Consider the following 24,954-nt stretch of genomic DNA (forward strand, 5'->3'; position numbering starts at 1 on the left):
TTTAAAGTTAGCTTCAACTGTGGAGGAGAGGAAATTGCCACTTAGGTGATTATAAAGGCCACCCGAGAATTCACTTGGTTATTTGATCTATTATTAATGTCAAACTATTGATCGGGGGAAGCTCCTCTCGCAGGTTCCCTAGAATCTTGAACTGCATGAACCGTGAACTCTACCACACGCGCTCTGTTTCCTGTTTGCAATATAATGGACGTGAATGTCAACTCCCGACACGAGCCCTGCAGGACAGCTTCATCTCAAGTCTCATCAGATAACACATTCTGTCGCACAAACTCATTTAAATATTACATTTCAAGTTTTAATTGCTTGCCTCTTGTCATTGGATCATTTTTAATCTGCAGCGATTACTATGTAGAGAGAGCAATAGGCTTATTTATCAGATCTTGTCAAAGTCCTCCGGGAGATAGAAATTTAATACCCGTATTAATTTCCATAATTGCAAGCAACCAAATCTAATGAATGTGCATAATAAGAACACTGATATGAAGCGACTGCGACAAGCACTAATAACAATGTGCACTTCTCCAACATCCTCATAGTCGTGTAGATACCTTCCATCAGTTATGTCTCTAATTGACAACTGACGCTTAGTTCTCTCACGTATTTAAAAATGAATAAATTAATAATCCTGAGAAATCATCAGGAACAAACACGACACAGTGACAAGAAAGTAACAGGAAAGTATAAAGTTACAATAAATCGACTGCCCTGTCCAACATAGTAAATTACATGGGACTAATTAGTTCTGTGGTTTTCATTGAGTTTCTGTCACAATCTGAACGCCTCCGGTTCACTAAATATGATACAATCATCTTTATCGTGATTATTATTCCATTAGGAATCATCAAATGTGTTTAACAGAAGCCAGCGTGCGATGAAGTGATTTATGAAGACAAATGAAAGGTGCAAAATAAAAGGGAGATGAGGAGGAAGAGCTGTTCCACTAAGGGGAGTTGATGTGATTATGATCGTCCACTGAACTCGTAAAAATCTCAAAGATAATTTTACAGCTCTATAATTTCCAGTTTTATTGCGCACACACCATAACTCCTCTTCTGCTGCTTGTTTGCTTTACACTCAACAGAGATTGTGTTCATAAACAAAAAGGCACATTTAGTTATTGACAAGTTGGTAATTGATGCACATTTATTTTACCTGAACCCAGCGTTTGGCTGAGATGAAAATGTTCAGTGTCACCTCTGTCAACACTATTAATATTCGTGATGTCCTCCATTATTTCATATTCAATAAGGAGAGAGATGCATTTGTTTAAACTCTTTTAGTTGGTCGTCATGATCTTTTTTGATTGGACTAAATATTATCTTTCTTAAATCGCCATTTAAAAGCAGAATAAGTGGTTCTGCAGGTCTAGAATCCTGTGATTCATGCTTCACTGTCCAGTTTGTATTTGCAGGGCTCTACAACATTTCTTAAATAATTAATAAATAATATGAAGATGTTTCAATTTCAGATCACAAGTTGTATCTTCACATGTTTTCATAACTATATATATAAAACACATTCTTAACATTTCTTATTTCTGCTTTTGTCAGTTTCCTTCTCCTGAGTGGGACACCGTGACCCCTGAGGCCAAGAATCTGATCAATCAGATGTTGACGATCAACCCGGCCAAAAGGATCACTGCCGACCAGGCCATCAAGCATCCCTGGGTCTGCGTAAGTCACACACGTCACCTTTACACGTCCAGCGTGGGAAAGTCATCACTTTCTTTTTGTCAAACATGTTAAGTTGTTTATTTCCGGCTCCCAGCTGTTTAAACCAAGACCAGGAGTTGGTCAAACAGCTAAGTTTTCAAATCACATCGAACTAAGCAGATGCTCACTTATCTGTCTTGTTTACTAGAAGAGGATTTGTAACTTTGGGTTGAAAGAAACGATCGTTTCGATTGCTCTCAAAGCAAATACGACTTAATTAAAACTGTTTGATTGTCGAAAGCATAGTTGTCAAATACACCTGACATTGATGTTTCTTCCCAAAATGCTCGTTTCGACCTTCAGGTAACTTTTAATCAAAGAACCAGATAAGTGGATATGTCAGAATTCACCTGATTTGCCAAACATGTGGTATTTCTTGGTTTTCTCTGTAAATGACCAAATCCAGTTTCACTGCTCGTTTGCACTTCACAGCAACAGAGAGGAAAATACTTAGAGCGCTATGAAGTTTCTTTACCTTTGATGGATTAATTCAATCTGTTTGGATCCTATTGATGTTTAAATCAATACTTGACCCCAGACTGTGTAGCAGTAGCATCAACGCTCACCCCAAGGAGCAGTTATTGAACTGGGAGGTGTCCTAATGCAGGAGTAATGGACTCTTTGCCTCCACTCTGTCTGTCCTCCTTGTCGTTCAGTTATAATGGAGTGAGTGCACCCCCCCGACATGGTGTAACACTCAAGTTGTGATTATCTGCCCTCACACAGCAACGCTCCACTGTGGCCTCCATGATGCACCGTCAAGAGACTGTGGAATGTCTCCGCAAGTTCAACGCCAGGAGGAAACTTAAAGTGAGCATACACACACACACACACACACACACACACACACACACACACACACACACACACACACACACACACACACACACACACACACACACACACACACACACACACACACACACACACACACACACACACACACACACACACACACACACACGGCTGAAAAACACAAATACTTAAACTGTGGATCTTTGTGTGTCTGTAGGGAGCCATCCTCACAACAATGCTGGTGTCCAGGAACTTTTCAGGTGAGCTTCACTGACTCATCACAGTAATAACAACGATACCTAAATGTGAATGAAGCCAAACAAAGAAGAAACTCGGATTCAAACTATCTGTTATTAAGTCATTAAGTCTAATTTGAAATAGATTTCTGTGAGAACTTGTCTTTTCCTGATCCTTCAAATGATGTCCTGCTGCTCTACTTCCTGTTTGTGGTTTCCTCCCCCCCCGCCCCCCCTTCGCTGCACATGTTTACTCTTGTCCGAGCTGCTTGTCAGCTTTGTCTGCAGTTTTCATTTCGCACTCCGGGGGTTTGGCTTGGATTTCCTCCTCGTAAGCGGTTTGATCTCTGAAACACTTTCTGATTGAACGCTCCTATTTGCTCTCTGGACCTCGCCCTAGCGAGCTAATGCATTACGGCTGCTGGCCACAGTGTTTATATACTTTCATGTAAGTAAAGTAGCTCCGGTGGATCAGGGCCAACTGCTTCTTACTGGTCAAGATTGATGCCGACTGAGCAGGGCAGACCTCTGAGCTGCTTCACACAGAACTGTAGGCATGTTTACCACAGTGTCCATGGAGATGAGATAGAAGCATGTTGGTACAAAGGTTTCCCATCTGTCAGTTTCGGTGGCCGAGACGTCTCACACTAAGTGCATTAACAGGAAACAAATGCAAGAGCCACATCGTGAATGCAAATGTTACAACACAACCACAGGAGCCACAACACAAATTCAAACGACACAAAAGCTGCAGCACGAATGCAGAAGTTGATCCAGGTGCTTTTGTGTTTCTGTCGTGTGGCTCTTGCATTCCTGTTTTCTCGTCTGCAACTGAAAAGGGAGTTTCAGGGGAATTTCTATGAAGTTAAAATGTCATGAATGGTGAGCAGCTCGTTGGATGACACAGTAAATCTGAAGTAAAGCTTTAGGAAGACGAATGCTGTCTGGCTCCAGTGAGGCTCTTGTCCCACCTGTGGCTCCACATTGAATCCCTCTCTGTCCAATAGTGGGACGACAGCACACCAGCCCGGCCGCTACCACCAGCACGGCCGCAATGGCAACGGAAGGTACGTCTGCCAGTGGGGGAGTCGGAGTCGGGCGCTGCCAACGTTGCACTTGGGTTGTTGGCATGTGTCCTGGGCTGCTCGAACCCCCCCCTTCCCCCTGTTGCCTGCTGCCTGCTCACTGATGGACCACCTGAGAATGGTCGTCATTGCACTGGGGCATCTTACACACACACATACACGCACCAACATGTAAATGAAAAAATACGACTGACCTTCAGTATTGGCTGCGTGTCCTGACGCTCTCATGAACAAAGAGAACCCTCCCGGATGGAATCTCTCAGCTTTGTCATGCATTGTTTCTCGTGTAGTTTACAGCTGTCAGATGGTTCGGATGATTTACTGACACGTCGGAGTTTGTGGTCGGCCGCCATTCGGGCTCTCTAACAGTTGACAATCAGCCCGTTTAAACAGGAAATGTAGTTTATCGCCGAAAGTAAGAAAAGATTAAGCTATTCCTACAGTAAAGTAGTCAGCTTGTATGGAGAGATCAGTTTACAATGTAGAAGCCTCATATTTAATTACATTTTATTTAACTGCCTGCATGTCCTTATGCTGAAACATCTTTTTTTTTTTTTTAGATGTTTCATCACAGAATCGCAATTATGATCAAAGTAGCTAGTTCCTCCCTATTTCAACAAATATCGCCTCCTTCTTTGACAAAAACACCAATGAGGAGCCACGAAACGTAAAGTGTCCTGAGTGTCTCACATAGATTTAGTCCTACAGATTGAGGTAGAATTTAACAACATTTCTAAAGTTGCACGGTGTCTGCCCAGCTTAACACTCACTGGTTCTACCTCCTTTGAATTGGTTTGTATCTCCAGCACGCGGCTGATGCCCAGTCGATGCCCAGTCGATGCCCAGTCGATGCCTGTGCTCGCTGCATCTCCTCTGCACGGCTCTGGCACTGAAAGCCAGCCAAGCATGTGAATGAGCGTCCAGTAGTGTCCAGTATACCAGCCTGCATGGGAAGCTGGAGGAGCGAGTGCAGTGTCCTGTGTGATCTCTTCTTTTGCTTCTCTCTCCTGCCTGTTTATATATTTTGTGTGAACAGACAAAACCATAAAATGCCTCACGCCGCAGAATGCTTCAGACAAAATGTCAGATCGTTTTTATAGACCCAGTTTGTGTGAAGCATCCTGAGCCCTTTGCAGGTGAATGTCCGACGAGCTGTCGAACGGCCATTCACACGGGAACTGTGTTTTGATCAGGTGGATCCTTTGCTGACGAGTTGTCAATAATGGATTTTCTTGTTTTGATCGAGCTTCGTCTCCTGCCGTGCTGCAGAGATGACGCCCTGTGTTTACAGGTTTCTGCTCGGTCACTGTTCAGAGACTGAGCAGGTCTGAGGTGGATGCTGCATGTCAGACGTGTTTCTAAACCACTTTGCATGAATCCAAAACAGCCTGAAGGGGGTTTTCAGTTCAGATGTTAATGAGTATTATTATATATTTACAATATTTTAATGTTTTTCTTGTCTTCTTCATCGCCCTCCTTTCTTCTTTATAAATTGAAGGTAAGGGGCGAATCATCGAGACGTGACTCAATGTTTGTATGTGTTTATTTTTAGTCCACAGTCGTCTCAGAAAGTATTCAGGCTCCGTCACATTGTAGATTTGCTTCTACAGGGAACTGAAAACTGAAATGTCTCATTGATAAACAAGTGTTCCGACCCTTCACAGTTGACACTGCATGTCAGGACAAACCTCAAGCCACTGAGGAATTCTCTGTAGACCTGACGCAGCTGGAAAGGATCTGACAGGAAAGATAAACTGTTCAGGTTCAGGGCTGCAGAGCTTGTAGAGACGTGACCAAGAAGAAGCAAAGCTGCCAAAGAACTCAAATGTTTTAGTAAATGAGAAAAACTAAAGATGCCTGAAGACTTTCTGAAGCAACTGTACATCTCTCTGTGTGTGTTTTTACTCGTTATTTTGTCTTTTGTGTGGTTTTAACTTTGTGCTCCAGAGTTCAGGTGCATGACAACAGGTCAGAGTTTTTAATTTGCACTTACAGACAGTAAGTTATCGTTTGGTCTGTGAGATATTTCTTATTATATTTTTTATCATCACAGTTTTGACTCTAAAGATTAAATTGATAACTAAAAAATCTAACCAATGAACTCATATGCTTTAATTTACTATATTATAATTATGACTCATTTCTCACTTTATATTTAGTGTAAACATTGGAATACAAAAGGGATAAACACCTTCAGGGCTCGCACCTGCTCTGAAACGATTTAAATTTTAATAATATTTGTTTTAATCCGTTTTTCTTTCGTTCTCCAAGTTTGTTTTACATTCTCAGTTTCATAAATATCCAATTTCCTTTTAAACATTAAGCAGCGGTTCTTCTCAGAGATATATTATTGTCACATGAGATTCACCTTATCACTGGACTTCATTTATTTGACCTTTATTTGAGTTTGTTAGTTCTGCTGAGCGAGCGATCTCGGCCTCTTCCCTGTTTGTGTGAATGTTCTCATCTTCTTTCTCTCTTTCTTTCAGCGTGCAAAACTTTACTAAACAAAAAGTCGGACGGTGTGAAGGTAAGTTCTCTGACCCGAGAGGGACTCATCGACTCTTCCTGTCCTTCTGACTCTTCCTGTCTTCTGCTGTCTCCCTTTCAGTCCCCCCCCCCCCGACTGCTCAGTAATAACCTGTGCGTGTGTTTTGATATGAAAACAGAAGTATGTCCTTTAAGTTGTGTTACCTCTGTGTTCCAGAGTCTTTCCTACTCTTTTAAATCTGATTTAAATGTTTTTGGGGCTCAGTAGAAAAGACAGACATTAAAATATCAAGATGTGGGTTGATCGTGTTTATGAGAAAATAAGGGACATTATAAAGAGTCTTAGACGTTTAGGATGTTTGTTTTTACCACCATTTATTTCTTCTGAGCGATTGGCGCCTCCATCACGTCCTGCTGCTCGGTTTGATCGACAGCCTCAGTGCATGCAGTGAAGCGCCATGATCAACAAGCGCCCAACACAAAATTCCTCTTGCAAACAGTAAATTAAATAATAAATAATCCAGCCCTCCAATAAATCAAACTGCTCCACCGGTGGTTTCAATATTTTTGCTCCGCCCCCCCTCTTTCTGGGATCAAAATGGCAGCTTCACTTCTTTTATTTATTTTTTATTTTTTTACGACTTTGATTAGTTCCTTGTTTCTCGATGACCCCTTATCTTTTCCTCCTCTCCATTGCTGTCTGTCAGAAAAGGAAGTCCAGCTCGAGTGTTTGTTTGATGGTGAGATCGGCTCTGTCGTTTTCATCCATTTTTCATTATACGTGTCTCCTCCTCCCCCCCCGCCTCCGTTTCAGTTGATCCCCCCCCCCTTAACGCAGAGATGCCTGAGGCGCGTCGTCTATGACATTTTCCGTCTTGTCCGCTTTTTGTTTGGATTTCCTAACTTCATCCAACATCTCGGCATCGCCCCCTGTTCTTTCATAGGTGTCACCGAAACCATTTCCAATCCTGACAAGTGACAGATACACACACACCCCCCCCCCCCCCTCCGTCCGACCTATGGATCAAATCAGGCATTTTGACATCAAATTTGTCATCCCTGACCTCATAGAATTTGTAATCACCGTTAACATCAATATACAATCATTTCCCCATTTTCAACTATTGTATATTTATTGTATCATCTTTTTTTTTTGATTTGAGTTTCAGTTGTTTTCTTCCTTCTTCCTCTGAATTAAAACAGCTGTCTTGGTCACCTGCAGATAAGAGTTCAGGCTTGTTAGAAACTTAACAGTGTAATTTAGTAAATTATGTTATTTTTTTGTACGAATTCTGCATCGTACTTCATTACTTTAATTATTTTCCCGATAAAATTGAAACTAGATGCTATTTGTGAGCAGGAGAGCATCTAAATCCTCGTCACTAATTGTTGAGTTTTATGTAAAATCTATGGAGGATCATTTCTGTCTGGAAAAAGATAAAAAATGGGTGAAAAGCAAATGTTTTATTAACTTTTGGTTTGAGTCATTAAATAACAAGTAATACACACTTCCACGCACAAGCTCAACAATTAGAGAACAAACTCAAGGTTTCTCACTCCATGCACAGACGCGGACTGGTGACTATATTCAAAAACTTTCATTTCTGGAACTTGTGTTAGATTTAAATTTGTGATATTTATATTTGAAATGCATGTACTGACTCATCTGTACTTTTTTATTTTCTTTCTGCGGAAGTTATAGTCGTTGAAAGCAGGTGTAGAAAAAGGAGGCTAGACTCAAAGAGTTTATCAGTCAATGAATAAACAGGTTTAAAATCTACATGTATCAGTTCAACACATTATGAACTTGTTGAAGACGTTTAATCTGCTCCTGATGATAAAGAGAGGTCATGTTAAAGATCAACAGACCAACAGGAGGATTTAAAAACAACTACAACAACAATAACTGCTGTGAAATGCACGAGGCAGTAAGGTGCAGATGCCTGATACAGATAATCAGACAAATCTGTTTAGCATCACACGTCCCACTCCTGGGTTATGTAGCTTTAAATCTTACTGTCCTACAATATATGGGATAGTGATATTGGCCATTTAGCGGCTCTATTTTCTGTGGTTTGTAGGTTTAGCCCCAGCGGGAGCAGTGGGAGTCATTCTGTGTTGTGTTTCTTTGCCCCAGTCGCAGGGAGACAGCAGTAAAAACAGTGTAGTCAGCAGCAGCAGCACCAAAGACAGCAGCATGTCATCTTCAGCACCAATGGTACCCCATCTCTATTTGGTTTCTCTCACGTTGCTTTTCCCTGGCACCACGTCACTGTCTCCATCTTTTTGATGTTTTAGTTCTCATCTTCCTGTCACATCCCATGTGGAGTCAAATCTACTCTGTCCCTCATCCTCTCTGCTTCTGTCGTGAACACAAATTATTGTGATGGATTTGATGACTTTAAAATTAAATGGCTGTGTTGTTGTTATGTTTCTTGTTGGAGCGTCTCCCCTGGCTCCTGTTTTACCCAGACCTCCTGTGGATATTTACACAGTGCACAACATCGACAGGTAGACGAATGACTTTCATTTTGCGGCCCCACAGCAGACGCTTCAATCAAGCCTCGGTGACTCCTCTGTGTGTCACCTGAGCTCCGGCGCTTTGCTTTCGAAGTCAGACGGGGTTATTGCAATTTATTGGAAAGCAGAGCTCGAAAAAAACAAACCCTGAAAGTCTTACGACATCAAAAGACGGGCTTGGGTTATTTTTATGATATTGATATATGTGGACGATGAGGAGTTCTGGGTGAAACAGGAGCTGGAGTGGACGTGTAATAGAGACCTGAGGATTGTATGAGGATGCAGCCCCTGTTATTGTCTATGTTGTGGAATGGAGCCATGTATGAAACATACAGTAGAGCTTGAAAAAGGCTGTCTCCAAAAACACCAAGGAACTGTACTTTTCCCCATTAAGTAAATCACTAGATGATTATAATTAAGGCTTAAAATACCCAAAACGTTTTTAAATACTTTTTGATTCCCCACAATCCAACACGCAATCAAGGGGGCTGCATGTTCTCAGGTTCCTGGGTGTTGGTTTCCGTGTTGGTCGGGATCAGAAGTGTGACTGTGATGACTCAGAGATGTTGAATTGCTTATTGCTTAATGTTTGTGTGGAAGACTCACGACTGAGGATGAGGAGCGGCTTCACAAACACTAATGCAGAAGATACAGATGGTTGACATCAACCATAAAACGATAAATGAGTCAGAAATTTGAAATTGGTTATTGATTCACTCCCTCACAGGACCCTCCTCCTCCTCAGTCGTGACCCTGGCAGGTGAATATTTGTGTTCATGGCTGTTGGTGCATTTTGGAGGATTTAAAAAAAGCTCCTGTAGACGACCGGACGCTGAACCTCATCTGTTCACTCACCAGAAATGATCCACAGCTTCTGTACTGCAGCTCCTCTGCGAGCACACCTGTCTGTCGTCTGTCGTCACGGAATACGTTGATATTCCCTGGCATCTTCTCTGGTGAATCCCCGTCCACCCTTTTCCCCTTGTTCATCCATTCCATCCCTGCATGGTAAAGTGTGTCCTACCTCCCCCCAGGAAGCCCAGACCACTGTGGTACACAACCCAGCTGACGGCACCAAGGTAAGCCTCCTCCTGCCACCAGCAGCCACCAGCAGCCATTACTAACACTCGCAGGTAACTCGTGGAGGATTTTCTCTGAATATTACTTCATACTAAAAGACAAATATTCCTCCTCCTGACTGGAATCAGAAAGCCACTGTAGACTTTCAATGTATATTTTAATAGATTGCATTACATTAAAAAACACTATTAGCTTCATAACTTGTATATGAATAATCTTGAAGAATAAAAACAATAAGTTTCTTAACTTTGTCAATTAATAATTGGACTTGCTTATTCTTCCTTTTTAAATAATGGTTTAATATTTGAATGCAGGAGTTTCCTACTGCTTTACTACTAAAGTTCATCGGTGAAAAAAGCTGAAATTCAAACGTCCAAAAATATTGTGATTACATTTTTTGATAATAGATAAATAGATAATAAGAATAAGGAAAATAATTAGCAGTTACGTTTATTGCATAATTTTAAATTAAATTTAATCCATTAAAATATGTTTTTACCACATGAACTTTGAGCTAGTTTCAATGTTATTGGTTAAAAGATTATATTTTTTGACATACTGGGCTTGATGAACAAAAAACTGGATTTTTCACCTTATTTAGTGAAGTTTAATTATCTATTTAACTCCGGTAACTACAGAATGCTACGGCTCAGTGTGAATCGATTTGAATCAGTCATAGTGTAACTTCACGCTGGTTGTTTCCTTTTCACACGGATCTAAAAGAGATCCTGCCCGGCCTCTAACACTCACCTCAGGTTTGTTCCTAAACCTGGAACCAGCTCTAACCACCTTATTTGCTCGGTGTAGATCACTAAACATTTACACTGTTACAAACCTTTCTTGACTCTTTCTCACTAATTCTTAACAACACTGACTTGCTGCAGTTACACACACACACACCCTTGTGTTACATTTAGTGACAGCTGTTCAGTTGGCTCACGCCCTCTCTGGCGTGCGTGGCTCTCCGTGCTTCCCCTGCGGTCCTGGCTGGTTTGTGCTCCTGGGAGGGAGTCGTCCACCCGTCCATCTGTCCGTCAGGTTGTCTCTGTGTCCGTGTGGGCAGAGTGTCCAAACCGTCCCCACCGATTCCTTTCTCTGACGCATTAAAAGAATGATTTGTCTCGCTGTCTCCCCTTGTCCTCGTCTTTCTCTCTCCCCACCCACTCCTCTGTCCTCCCTCTGTTGTCTGGACCTCTCTCTCTCTCTGACAGGGCTCCACAGAGAGCTGTAATAACGCAGATGAGGAGGACATGAAAGGTAGGAAAGGTACTTGTCCAACTTCCACCTTCTCTGCATGGTTCACTTTACATCCACAGAACATTATGACAAACTCCTGGTGTATTTCTTCACTTTAAATTAGAGGTAGTGCATGTTTGCTGGGGAAAGGTTTCAGTGGTACGATGTCACAAAGTACATTTACTCTGTGACTGTACTAAGTAAATATTTCATATATCTGTACTTTTCTTAAATAGATTCAGTTTCTGGTTCTCTTTACTTAAACTCCACGACATATATCTGTAATTTCTTCTCCTCTACAGTGTAACAAAGCCTTGTGCTACATGTTCACAACATTCTTATTATTTTTAAAAAGTAATCACTAACGGAATTGTTCCATTGATCTAATTAGAGTGAGCACGATTAGCAACAGCAGCAACATTGGTGAAGAAGAAAACGTGAAATGTGTTGAGAAGAGACTCAGCAAGTTATGAATATGACAATAATATTATTAATTTATTAGCCGAAATACACATTAGTAAGCTGCTGCAATAGGGGAAAGTAATTTTAGTATATTTTAAAGCAAGACATTTTACTTTAGTTGTTGGGTAGATCTTGATGTGTTTGTATTTTTACATAAAGTTGATAATCCAGGAAAAGCTGCGAGATCAGGCTACACAACTAAAATGCAACCCACACAAAACCCACACATTTTGACTTTGGGGAAACTCTTCCCGGTTTATAAAAAGTTTAAAGTTTTCTTCTACCTTTCAAGTCAAATGTTTGAGAGCTTCCTCCACCAGTGCTGTCGCCTCCGTCCAGTGAGTGAATCCGTTCAGATGAGAGATGCTTGTGAGCATCAGAGGAAAGATACATGAGGTGTAAACCCTGTGCACGTATATATGGAACAATACAGAGTAGTCCACGGTAAAAACTAACATGGTTAGATAGTGAAGAGACATTTTTATTCAACAGCTCAAGAGTTTGGTGTGACATCCTCATTAACAACTCTGACGCTCACTGTTCTCGACCGTGTGTCGGCACCTTTGCCTCTTTTTTGATTGGTTGTGTGAGTGTGTGTGCACGCAGGCCGGCATTAATGCCGCTCTCCACCTAAGCCTTTAATTAGCCGTCTTCCGCTCGGAGGATGAGGCCTGAATGTTTTCAGGTGGATGAAGTAGGACAGAGCTACCCGCAGCTTTCCAGAAAAGAGTTAATCTCGCTACTTGAGCAGCTTTCCGTGGGTTTACCGGCACTCGATCTCAGAGTGACATGCAATCGAGAGGCCGCTCTCTCCTCCGTCTGCCTCTGAGGCTGAATTCATTTAGTTCAAGTTGATTTAGAAGGAAAGTTCCATGAATTTGAAGTTTGTCTACGAGGACACAGCGGCTCTGTGAGATGAAGCACCGGGTCGACACGTTGGTAGTTACAGAGGAACGTGACCAGAATGACACTTGGTACCTGCAGCTCTGCAGCCTGTTGCACCAGCACAACCAGATATCTGAGTGTTCTCAAATTCACTTCTGATCAATATTTTAAATGTGGAAACAATGAGATGAAGTAGGCTGCGGAGGAGAATCGTCAGTTCTCTTTGTGGAGCGGTAGACTTCAGTTCATTGTTTAGCTGTCAGCCACAGAACTCATGGTGTTGTTTTGGTCACAGCAGGCAAATGGCTGCAACAAAGAAACCCACTGAACACCACCCACTCGGCACCAAATGGCTGACATACAAAGTTAGAACTCACGAGCCAGATTATGTCTTTCAGGAGTTGGTGGAAAACAGAACTTTATGAATATATGGAACTTGTATTTATGATGTGGCCAGAAACATGACTCCAATAGAATGATGATGTTTCTCTGTAACTTCCACATGTGGAAACTGGAAGAATCCCTGGTTCCCGTCGTTTTTGCAGAAACTAACAAACGCCACTGAAAATATAACATCTTAATGGTGGATGTGTAATAAGAAACTGTTCACTTATAAATGATTAAAATACGATATGTCAGTGTTGTGTTTGCAATGACCACTCTCCCCAAGTGGCTACAAAAATATGTTATTACAGGTTAAAGTCGTATTTAAATTCTGTGCTGAAACCACCTGATATGATGCAACTTATGTGAACATCACTTTTAAACTAAACTTCATTCAAACTTATACAAATCTGATGCATGTGATCTGTGTGGTCGTCATGTTTGTGCTGCTCACAGTCTCCAGCTCACTGAGCTCTACACCTGTGTCTTCTATTCTGTGTTTCGTTCATAAGGAAAATAATTAGTCTGAGCGTTTGGTCAAGGAATTAGATCAAAGAGGATCAAGAGAGAATTCATTCAGGATTATTTAAATCATTTGTTTGAGGCTTTTACGAAGCAAATATTTCAACTAGTGATGATTTGTTTTCTTTTTAATCCACCAACTGTTGAGTTTGATCCGACAAAACCGAGCTGAATCACCTCGTGCTATCTGAACTTTGGCATCTAAACAACCCATTCATTGGATATCCTGGATAATGAGTTTCTGATCATCTCACGCTCTCTGTTTGTGTGTTTGTCTTATGATGGGGGACAGTGGCCGCTGTCTGTCTGTCCACTAGTACAGACAGTGCAGTGTTAAGCCAGTGCAGCACTGTTGAGGAGCAGACCCCGACCCTGTCTCCTCGCTGCCCACCACCCACCTGTAAGTTAGCAGCAGTTTGCCCGACTCCACTCTCAGCTCTGACCTTTGTGTGCTGAACTTTTCCCTCTGATACTCAGCATCAGAGCTCTTCCCTTCCATTCCTCCGTCACTGCACGAGTTCCCCCTCTCCCGTCCTTTGCTGCCACCCACTGGCTCCCAGTCCAGACTACCGCTCCTCAATTTCCAATCCAGTTTCTTACAATCGCTGCTTCATATATTTAGTGTCGAGTAGAAATTCGATCTCAGCTATATATTAACTGTAATGGTGTTTAACTGGGGTGACTGTACCTGCAGCTGGTGCCCTGCAGGAGGCTGTTAGCAGCCCCCCAGCTCAGAGCTCCTGTCCTGAACCCAGGTCCACTCTGTCGCCCCCTGCAGGCGGCAGCGTCAAACTGAGTAAGTGCTGTGCAGGTTGTGCAGTGGTTTTGCAAAAGGCTCTTAAAGCAGCGTTCATACAGTTCTACTTTCCTTTACCACTTGTTTACAGTTTGAAGACTTGGGGCGACAAACAGACTTATTTGTCAGATATAAACCCTGGTGTGTGTTTGCAGTGTGAGCTTTTCTGGAGTGGCACTTAAATTCTCTTGACCTTTGTGACTAAATTTTGTTAATTTCTGGTGTATCTGAGCAATTAGGTAATTTTTTTCTGCATAGTTTGGTGGTATTTGGAAAAATAGAGACCTTCACTGGGTCGTGGTATTTTTGGGGCTGTGACATTTGAACCAGGAACTCAGTTGAGCTTAGTTGAGTTCACATTCTGAGACATTTAGTGATTCACTGGATGTAACGTGGAGGGAGCAGCGTGGTGTGTTCTGCACAGGCTGACTCCAAATGTCACGGTCGTTGTTGCCGGAGGCGCGGCGCCCATTCCATGAACTGAGGTCAGAGGTTCGCAGCCTCGTCAGGCCGTGACTCAGTGATACTTGCATGTTCCCATTTAAAACCCATCTTCGTGTTGTGGTTGTCTCCTCTCCTCCTCCCTCATTCCTCTTTGTGTCTCACTGCTTCCAGCTCGTAAACAGGAGATCATAAAGATGACAGAGCAGCTGATTGAAGCCATCAACAACGGGGATTTTGAGGCTTACACGTACGTTTGAAAACACCACTCACACAAAAGCCTCTGGGGAGATGTCAGTTTCTGAGTGCCTTGTTTCACCATCACTTCTTTTGCAACCTAAAAATAATTCTTGTAAAAAATAAGCATTACTTCAAAATGTTCAAACCACAGAAACCTTACGTCTATTCCTGTTTCCCGACAGGAGAATCTGTGACCCTGGACTCACGTCCTTTGAGCCGGAAGCTTTGGGAAACCTGGTGGAGGGAATGGACTTCCACAAGTTCTACTTTGATAATCGTACGTTCAGTTTCAGTCTGTTTTGTGGATCATCATCAGAGGCCTAAGAGATCCGATCACGTCTGGATTACTACGTCTTGAATGTGTCTCTATACAGTTTACAGATGTGTCCAATTACAAAGTTTGTGTGTCATTATAACAGACATAACCAGCTCTTACATTGCACCTTCAGTAGCTCTGGATTGACAGACATGGACATTTTATCAATGTGAGAAAGAGCGTGAGAGAAGTCAGGGACTGATTGAGTGAATGTGCTGCTCAGCTAAGAGGAAGATTGATATTGTGACCACAAACAAATTAACATATGGGCTCTGAGAATCTTATAAATACACTTGATTCCTTGTGCAACAAAAGTTAAGGGACATCAGCTGAGTAGACGCTCCTAAGAATCTCTGTGGTTCTCAGTTATTCAGTCTGTCCAATGTGAAATGCTCCGTGACACCAGATAAATCCAACATTTGAACTCCGTCCCCACAGTTCTGAGTAAAAACAGCAAGCCGGTGCACACCACCATCCTCAACCCCCACGTGCATCTGATCGGAGAGGACGCCGCCTGCATCGCCTACATCCGCCTGACGCAGTACATGGACGCCCAGGGCCGGCCGCGCTCCTGCCAGTCGGAGGAGACGCGCGTGTGGCACCGCCGCGAGGCCAAGTGGCTCAACGTGCACTTCCACTGCTCAGGGGCACCGGCGGCACCGCTGCAGTGAACCCACAACCCAGGCTCCGGTACGGTGATCATACTGTCTTATATCATATATCTTATATCATATGTCATATATCTGTTATGTCTCTGTAACAGTCTGACCGGGGCAGTAACAGTTTTATGTCTCATGCTTGTGTCACGACAGGCTGTGAGAAAACACTTTTCACAGGTTATTTGGTTTTTATTGTGCAGGATCCTCTCTTAAAAACAATATGCAGCTTGTTGCCTTAAGACAGCAAAGCTTTATTGTTTTTCTCCCCCTCCTCCCTCGCAGGGGGGGGGGGGGGGGGAATAGTCCCTGCTGAAGGGCTTCTCCTGATGAGTGAGTGTCTGTATTAAAACTGAGACAACACAAAAGTCTCAGATTTACTGGAGGCTCCGACAGAAAAAAAACCCCACAAATATTATCCTGTTCGTCCTGATTCAGAAGCAGGTTCAGTTGAAATTGTTCTTGTCATTTTATTTTCAGGAAGAAAACCAATAATCTTATTTTACAAATCGATGCATTATTACTTGATAGTTATGCACGTTAAAGGGTCAGTTCAGCCTATTTGCAAGAAACAAATGGATTCTGGTATTTAGCCGTGGAAATAGTTTCAGGTTTCTGCCACCAGCTCAATACAAAGTGAAGTAGATTGTATTTGCTTCTAACCTCCTGTCATATCTTTATCTTTGCCACGGTACCTCAGGTGTATTTCAGGGTCTTCTAGTACGACAAGTAATACTGCAATATAAAGATACACCTATGTGATTGTGCAATTTGTTGAGATTATTTTGTAATGTATGATCTTACTCTCTTGGATTTTGATTTGTGTACTTTACAGAGTTTATTTGCAACCTAAACTTATCAGCGATGCTCCGGCCATCACATCCTGAGCTGGTGGATGACCTGACCCCTCGGACACTGTTCAGGCTCTAATAATCTGACCCTTCACTTTTCCCTCTGCAGCTTTGCCTGAACTCTAAAGCTGTTTGGAGCGTTTTCTCTCCGTGGCCGGATCGGCGCCTGGATCCTGGTCGGGAACGAGGCTGCTTGGAAAGTTGTAACAAAAAAATAAAAAAACACACAAAAGAGGGGAAAATATATTATCAGAAAAATAGACCAAACCAAAAATTATATATATCAGAGGTTTGACTGAACGACCGGCCAACACCAATCCAGTCCAAACCCTAGTTAGATGAGGGGCCCGGCTGAGGGGGGGTGCATGCTTCTGGTGGCAACACAGGGGTGGTGCTGTCCTGGTCCTTTTCTCCCACGGCCTTTATCCTCCCCCCCCCCCCCCCCTCTTTGGTCTGTCCGCTGTCTGGAAAAGTATTAACATGTTTTTAAAAAAAAGTTATTTATACACTTCACATACTTAGTGAATAGGACTGAGGGGCGGTCAAGTATAAACCGTGGATTTGTGTTTGTGTGTTGAGGGAGCAGCCGAATGTCGACTTTGATAGAAGTGTGGTTTATTTTGCAGTTAGCGGGGGGGGGGGTTAATGGGAACAAGGGGATATTAAAAGGTAAGAACCTGTTTCCAGTGTCGGGTTCGACTCGAGGTTTAAAAAGGGTTTTAGTGACGTTACTAAAGGGACCTCTGTTCTTATTTCGACTTTTTGTATCGTGTCATTAAACTGTTTGATTTTTATCGTCTGACTTTTAAAAGTATTTTGTGTTGAAGAAAAAAAAGGATCATTTTTACAGGGACTTTATTTAATAGAGTTGTGTATAAATAGATATTTATATCAGAGAATGAGGGAAACGTGATTTACGTACCGGGGGGTGGGGGGGGTTACAGCATGAGAGGGATGGATTTTTTTCTGCTTTGAGGTCCTGGGGTGTAAATACACACACAGACACACACAGACACACACAGACACACACAAATTAACCCTGTGCTTTTGGGTTGAGCCTCGTCCAGGCCAGTTCTTCCTGAGGTTGCAGGCACCCCCGTCCGTCTCGGCCTCCAGTGTTTGGAGTCTACACTTGGTGGCTCCAGATCCTAAAAGCTTCTCCCGGCACAGACACACACACACACACACACACACACACACACACACACACAGACACACACACAGCAACGCCACCGTCTTAGTTGTACGTGTTTAAATTTGTTGTTTGGTGTGAAGCATGACTCGTCTGATCTAACGGCCTGAACTGTTCCCACACAGACATGTAGAGACTCGATGCTGTTGTGTTTGCTCGTCTGAGGGAGAGAACCCCCCCCCCCCTCACCCGTCTGCTTCCATCATTCCCGCCTCTCGACACGTGTGACCCCTGTGACCTTCACCCTCCGGACGATGTCCCCCTCACGCCTGTCTCTAGTTTGGATTGTGTTATTAAAGTGTGTGTGTCGTCCGTGTCGGCTCGCTGTTCTTCTGTGTGAAGTACGATATTAAAAAGCATGTTGAGGGCGTAAAGGGGAAAGAGGGCTGCGTCGGCTCGGGGGTCCCGGGACCTTCGCTCAAGGCAATCAGTGGATTCGGTCCCTTTTGTCAGTTTCCTTTGTAAATGTCGTGGTTGTTAGTGTTTGGATGTTGATATTTTGATCACTTGTTTTAGCTACGATAACAAAAATTGGGGGTTGAAGTGAAGGGAGGCCAAGATTGATTTCTACTGTTCCTGTTGATGCAGAAACACTTATCATCCTATTGAGACACATCATTACAAAAGCACATGAGAGCAGAGATTGTCGTGTCAGTGGTTCAACTGTTTTCCTTTCACCACGTCGTAGAAACTTTGTGAGTGTGTGACCCTGGGCCTGCGTCTGTCCCGTCTCCATGGTAACCCGTGCACCGGGGTCGGGCCGATGCTCACAAACACCACGAGGCTTCACGTCACCACACGTCTGTCATATCAGCAGATTGTTAACGCTGTCGTGAATCGTGTGTGTCTGTGGCACCGTCCTGCTGTATCTTCTGAGTGTTGTGACATATCTGACACGCCATGAAAACTGTGCACCCCCCCACTCACCAACTCGTTTTGCACCATGACAACAAAGTGTTTTGAAATCAGTACTGCGACGATGTGATGTTTTTTTATGGCTCTTAGTGGTTCTGTCTGTGCTTTGGGCTCTGGGCCTGTTGTCTGTTGATGCCACCGACATGAGATGCTTTTCTTTTCATTGTGTGTGTGTGTGTGTTGTCGCGCAGTCGTGGGAATGTTTAGATTAGTGTAAGATGCAGTTTAACTTCACCCGTTATCTAAAACCAGCCGAATCATGAGTTTGCCAAAGTATCTGGATGGCTTTATCAAGTTGTTTTAACAATATCAGGACGTTAAAAGCAGAAAGATATTATCACAGCTAGAAAGACACAGATGTTCTTGATAATTTACCATTAATATTATTAACTACATTTTTCCTGAAAAGTCAATTTCCATCTGAAGAATTGGCAGCTGGTCAATTAATAGAATCTTGAAATATGGTGTCATAAAACATTTTAAGCTTAAGATTTTAAAATGACCCATGTATTATGAGGCACTTGCAGGGTTTTGTATAATATCTAATATCTAATTATCTAATTTACATTTCTGGACATTATTTCATGTGAAATCTGAATATTTGTACTCTGAAAACAACTTAATTAAGTAATTGTCACAATAAAGAGGTAATTGTCTCCTAAACTGCCAGAGGAATAACCTCCATGTTTCAGCTGCTGAGATTTATTGCAATGTTTTTTCTACTTTATATTAAACAAGACCAGATCTAGACTTTACACAGATAAACTTTGGGCTAATTGCACAAACAAGAGAGTTTATTCACCACAGCTGAAGCAGCTTGTCCTCTAGTGTCTTTTTCATATAAACTTTACTTTCAAACTGAGTTCAGATACTTTGGCAAACATGTAACAAATGTCAGATTAAGAGGGAAACAAAAAGATTCTTGGAAAAGCTCAAAACAAATGTCGAAAAAGGGAAAATTGAAACCACCACGATCTTCAGAAGCCACACTATATATGCATTTTTACAAATGGAAGAAGTATGCATGTCTACTTTCTGGTCATTTTTTTCACTGTTTCCTTGATAGAGAAATGAAAATCTATGTTATTTGCATCCTCGAGGTAATGAAATGGGTCCGTCTGAGGTTTTGAAATCAAGCGATGTTATCTCACATTAAACTGCATAAAGATTAGAGAAGCCTTAGCTCGTAAACCCTGATCCTCTGTAAGTACGTTTATTGCATTGTAACCTGATACTAAAGAGGCTGCATACGTCTGTACTCTGAGTTTCAATTGGATGCTGGATTTTTTTGCATGACCAAACAGTTAATTAAAATCATACGTTTAAAACTATCAAGTGTTTGTTTGTTCTTCATGTTGCTGTTATTTATACATAATTATGTTAGCAGCCCTTTTATATGGTTTGTGACTGAAGTGGAGCTGAGTTAAGTAGATTTTGAACTGTTAAAGTTAAAGTGGGGTACTTAGTGTGAAATAAACTGGAGTAGAAAGTAGCATAGAATGATGATACTTGAAGTACAAGTACCTCAGAGCTGTACTGAAGTGTGGCACCTGAGTAAATGTACTTTATGTACTTTCCACCACTAAACAATTGAATTCAACATCACCACAACTTACAGCTTCTAAAATGATTGTTAAGTTATATTTACACCTTGAGTTTCAACAAAAGCTGATGAATCCCTGATGAAGGTGGAATTAACGGCAGGCCTGTTTTAAATTGCTGTTCCTAATAAACTGGCAGCTGAGTGTGATTCAACACTACAACATTGCAAAGATGATACCCGGTAGGATTTCTTTCAAAGATGTTAATATGAATAGTAGAATACTGCACCGGACTTTTATATGAAATGCAAAACCATATTTTGTCATCAAATATGTTACATGAGGACATTTTTCTATAGTGTGGACAACTGGGCATTAAACACACAGCACACATTCGTCTTGATGAGTTTTAATTACATCAAATGGGTTTATGTAAAAGTGGAAAAGGAGAAAAACACTGGGTCTCATCATCTTTATCTTCATCTTCATCCATCACGTTCAACATCACAGCAACAGAAATGTGCACATGTTCTGTAAATGCACCGGGCGAGTTACAGGTCACCTACAGTCCAGTGGTCCGGTCCCATGGATGAACGGTGCTTCACAGAGTCTATGAACCGTCAGTGTGCTTTTACTGTCTTTATTTCTATTTTCAGAGCAGGATAGGAAGCGATAGATGAGATGATGCAGTGCGATTAGATCAATGAGCTACTGTATGATGATATATATATATATATAATTTAAGCTAAGATGAAGGGTGTTTCTCTGTCGTATAGGTGACCTGGAACAATCCCCCAAAAAGTCTCTCTCAGATCACACAACCGTCATTGGCAGGCAGCACACGCCAATCCCACAGCTGCCATGGCTTCCAGTCCCTTTGGCATACTGGCGAGTAGAGATCCCCACTGGACTCGAACCTTTGACCGGACAAAGGAAAGGGGGATGATTGGCTGATTGCTCGATTGATTGCTCCATGCAGATTGTGATACGGCAGATTGAGTCTGAAATGTTTGTGCTGTCATGCGTTGAAAAACGGTTCGTAAAAGATCCGCGGTAAGTGATGAGTTTTGTGCCCGTTTTGGGAAAAACAGTAATATTTATTTCAAATATCATGGCATCGGGCAGAAGAAGGTCCGGCTGTCACAGAAGGTCCAACATGGAGACATCAGTCTGGTTTTAAAATCGCCCTTTTGGCTGTCGAGTGAACATTGGCACTTGAACCTTAGTCCGCAGAGACTAGTGCACGTCTCAGAGTCCGACACGTGGCAGCGTGATCTGCCACAGCCGACTCAGAGGGGAAAAAAAAAAACTGTCACCGCAACCTTTTCTAGTATTTTTCTGCCGTTTCCTTGATTCAAGGAAGAAAAACAAAACTGAGCAGGAGGTTACGTTTTTCTCTACTGACGTGTCCTGGATTAAAAAAAAAAAACTGGGATATACAATCTTTTCTCACTGTAGACGGTCTCAGCAGATTAACTCTACTAGGCTTCAGACACACAGCTCCAAGGCCGCCTCTCTCTCTCTGAGTCCCAGGCAAGCAAAGAGGAGCGGAAAGAGTCCGAGAAGAAAGAGAAGGACACAGATTAGAAAAAAAGTGAAGGACAGGTGGAGGAAAATAGAAAGAAGAAGGTTAAAAGTCAGAAAATGGTTTCAGTTAAGATTGTAAGTGACGAACAAGAGGAGACAGCAGCCAGCCTGGGTCTACATGCAGTGTCGAGGGAGGAGGGATCTCAGCGCTACAACCAAAGCCATGCAGCAACAGGACGCGGCACATGGGACTACTTTTCTTAAGCAGAGGGACAAATGTAACGTCAGGGAGGAGGGGATGCTGGAGTCATGGGACCTCTCTATCTGGGGGTCTCGGGAGCAGCGTGGGAGAAGACGGCCCATATGCCATGCAGACCGGGTCAGGCTCGGTGGCAGCACAGGGACAGTGAGGGGAGGAGGAGCTTAAATAAGCAGGGGAGGCAAGTGCACGGCAGGATGGACGACATCTGTTACACCATGTTTGAGGTTCCCATGGAGACCATGCTGCACCCCCCATCCACCCACCACCACCACAACAACCCCTTCTTCCTCCCGCTCGGGCAGCACTCACTCACCACGCGCTCACAGCATGTTACCAGACAGACCAGGGGGTGTGTGTGTGTGGGGGGGGAGGCAGGGTTTAGCAGCTTTGCTCCCCACTCCTGCTCTTAGACTTTCTGTCCTCCTCATCTGTAGGACAAAGGCAACGTTCATGTTACATCTGTGGACAGTGAGCAGAACATTTTCATCTCCTGAACGTCCGGATCCCAGATAAATACAATCATGCAACTTCAGAACGGACACTGCAAAGTGAAAAATAAACAAGGTGAAATAAATAAGGATCCAGACGCAGGCGGTTCTGTAAGCGTCAGCACGTTAGGCAGTGCTCGTCTTTGATTATAACTTAAAAACAATCTGTACAAGATCTTGTCAATCGAAAAAATACATAATCAAATAATAATCCATTCTCTAGGTGTGGTGCGTCGGGAAGTTTCCAGATACCAAAAGAAATGGTGGAGCTTCATTCCCACAACGATGAGGGAAACTATCCTCAACTTGCTCTGACGCCTCCATGTGTCTGTAACTCTGTCAAAAAAGTGCCTGAAACATAATAATTGTTCTCCTCCTGTTCTTCTACCGTCACCGTCAACTTTCACTGAACTCAATCCTCCGCTCAGATCGTTGAGAGAATGAAGCTGCATCATTTTGTCACCAGCCCACAAAGTCAACCAGGTCGAAGCCCATCGTCCAAAAGGTCGCCAGTTAATAAATGCAAAAGAAAATACAAGAAAATGTACAAAAACACACAGTTCACACTCAAAGGAAACAAAAAGAGGATCATTTTGATCACAGGAATCAAAATGACTGCGACAGAACGAAGCCATGCAGGTAAGTGAAACACACACACACAAAACAAAACACTCCCATAGAACATTATGATAAAAAACCACAAGTGAATATATTATTTGTCCCACAATGCAATGCTTTGATTTGTTTTTTTAACTGGTTTCCTTTTGGGGCCGAGTCTCAATTCAAGCTCTAAACAGAAAGATGAGCAGATCCCAGTGAAACAGACGATGGTTGTTAGCAGGTGACACAGATCGGATGAGGACATGAAGGCTGTTGGACGGAGGAACATTCAAAGTCCGGGACCGAAAAAAACAGGAGGAGGTGACAAAAGCAAAATAAAAATAAAAGCAAAAACAAAACAAATCACCAGTCAGCACCATGGAAACCGATCCACCACACAGAGACAGACAGTGCTCTGATAAATACATGCAGAGGAGGAAGAGGAGGATTTGTCATCGTTCTTTAAGTCAGACCCTCCTCGTCATTCACACACACCCGTACTCGTACCACAGGGACTGGTTGTCCTCTGGGTTCAGGGACTGGTCCGAATTATTCTCCTGACCGGGCTCGACGCCCTCGTTAAAGACCTCCGGACTGGCCGGGTCGGATCTCGTTTGGCCGTTAGACTGGCAGGGAGGGGTCTGGTTTTGGGGGGAGTCGTGGTTTGGGACGGGTGCGGCAGGTGGGGGTTTATTTGTAAGAGGCAGCCCGCTGATGTTGCTGACTAGGGTGGGGTTCAGAGACAGGAAGGGGAGGTTTTTACCCCCCCCTGACTCGCTAAAAATGGAGTCCATGAACACGGACTCTACGGTGAAGGAAGGGCCGAGGAAGGACTCGAGGGTGGAGAGGTCGGGGTCCTCGAAGCTATGGCAGGGTAAGCTGAGGGACTTGGGCAGGGGGGCGGTGGTGATGAGGGATCCCTTTAGGTTGGAGCTGATGGGGGGGTACTCACTGGCTGTAGGCTTGGAGCGTACCCCAGCCTTGGTGGAGGCGATGGGAGGAGAGACGTCGACGGACACCGGCTGCCGGTTGTCCTTGGAGAGCAGGTCGTGGATGCTGGTGCGCCGCGTGGAGCCCTCGGCCGTGGAGATGACGCTGCTGGCCCGGGGCAGCGTGGAGGAGGCGGAGTCAAGGCGCTCGGAGACGGACGTGGCTTTGCCCTGCGAGGAGAGGCTGGAGCGCATGGGGACGGAGCCTCGGACGCGGGTGCTCTCCGCCTTCCGCAGGGTGGGGCGCCCCGGCTGTCCCGTGGATCTGGGCGGGCGCTCGGAGCTGAGCGGCGCCGCCCTCCCGCTGGCGGAGCGTAATATGCCGCGGCTCTTTGTGGTGGTGAGTTCCTTCTGCACGTGCTCAGAGGAGGTGGAGAGGCGAGGTGAGTCCACGGTGAGGTTCTCCTGACTGCCAGACTACAGAAGACACAGGAACAGTACAACACCATCAGAACATCGTACAGCTCTATCAAAATATTTTTTTTGATGAATATTTAAGTATATATTCATTAATTTTACTCCAAAAAACTCTTTCTGCTGCTTTTCTCTATTATATGAGGTTGTAAATGGAATAACTGCAAACCAGCCTGGTCATAGCTGAGCATATCTTGAGTTCAATGAGCTGTACCAGTAACACAAACACTATCGAAGTCTCCATTGTATAGTGAAGTGGCGTAATTAAAATTTTTGAATTGAAGCAATTATCGGTCAC

At 43.3% G+C, this 24,954-nt stretch overlaps 2 protein-coding genes across 3 annotated transcripts in view; one reads left to right on the top strand and one right to left on the bottom strand.

Moving 5' to 3' along the window:
• The window catches only part of camk2g2 (calcium/calmodulin-dependent protein kinase (CaM kinase) II gamma 2), a 46,251-nt gene extending 29,138 nt beyond the window's left edge, over nucleotides 1-17,113 (top strand). The window contains exons 10-21 of the mRNA XM_061087014.1: nucleotides 1,572-1,694; nucleotides 2,460-2,543; nucleotides 2,746-2,788; nucleotides 3,772-3,831; nucleotides 6,339-6,379; nucleotides 8,477-8,557; nucleotides 9,894-9,938; nucleotides 11,151-11,205; nucleotides 14,840-14,915; nucleotides 15,088-15,182; nucleotides 15,660-15,911; nucleotides 16,838-17,113. Coding sequence (XP_060942997.1) covers nucleotides 1,572-1,694; nucleotides 2,460-2,543; nucleotides 2,746-2,788; nucleotides 3,772-3,831; nucleotides 6,339-6,379; nucleotides 8,477-8,557; nucleotides 9,894-9,938; nucleotides 11,151-11,205; nucleotides 14,840-14,915; nucleotides 15,088-15,182; nucleotides 15,660-15,892 — 936 coding nt within the window. The 3' untranslated portion in view covers nucleotides 15,893-15,911; nucleotides 16,838-17,113. The remainder of the gene's footprint in view (nucleotides 1-1,571; nucleotides 1,695-2,459; nucleotides 2,544-2,745; nucleotides 2,789-3,771; nucleotides 3,832-6,338; nucleotides 6,380-8,476; nucleotides 8,558-9,893; nucleotides 9,939-11,150; nucleotides 11,206-14,839; nucleotides 14,916-15,087; nucleotides 15,183-15,659; nucleotides 15,912-16,837) is intronic.
• Nucleotides 17,114-22,723: 5,610 nt separating this feature from the next.
• LOC133020941 (girdin-like) overlaps nucleotides 22,724-24,954 on the bottom strand; it is a 57,485-nt gene continuing 55,254 nt past the window's right edge. For both annotated transcript variants that reach the window (XM_061087712.1, XM_061087713.1), the window contains exon 35: nucleotides 22,724-24,659. In XM_061087712.1, the coding sequence (XP_060943695.1) occupies nucleotides 23,739-24,659 (921 nt within the window). In that variant the 3' untranslated portion in view covers nucleotides 22,724-23,738. The remainder of the gene's footprint in view (nucleotides 24,660-24,954) is intronic.

The sequence above is a fragment of the Limanda limanda genome, chromosome 15 (genome assembly GCF_963576545.1).
Source record: "Limanda limanda chromosome 15, fLimLim1.1, whole genome shotgun sequence".
Lineage (NCBI taxonomy): Eukaryota > Metazoa > Chordata > Actinopteri > Pleuronectiformes > Pleuronectidae > Limanda > Limanda limanda.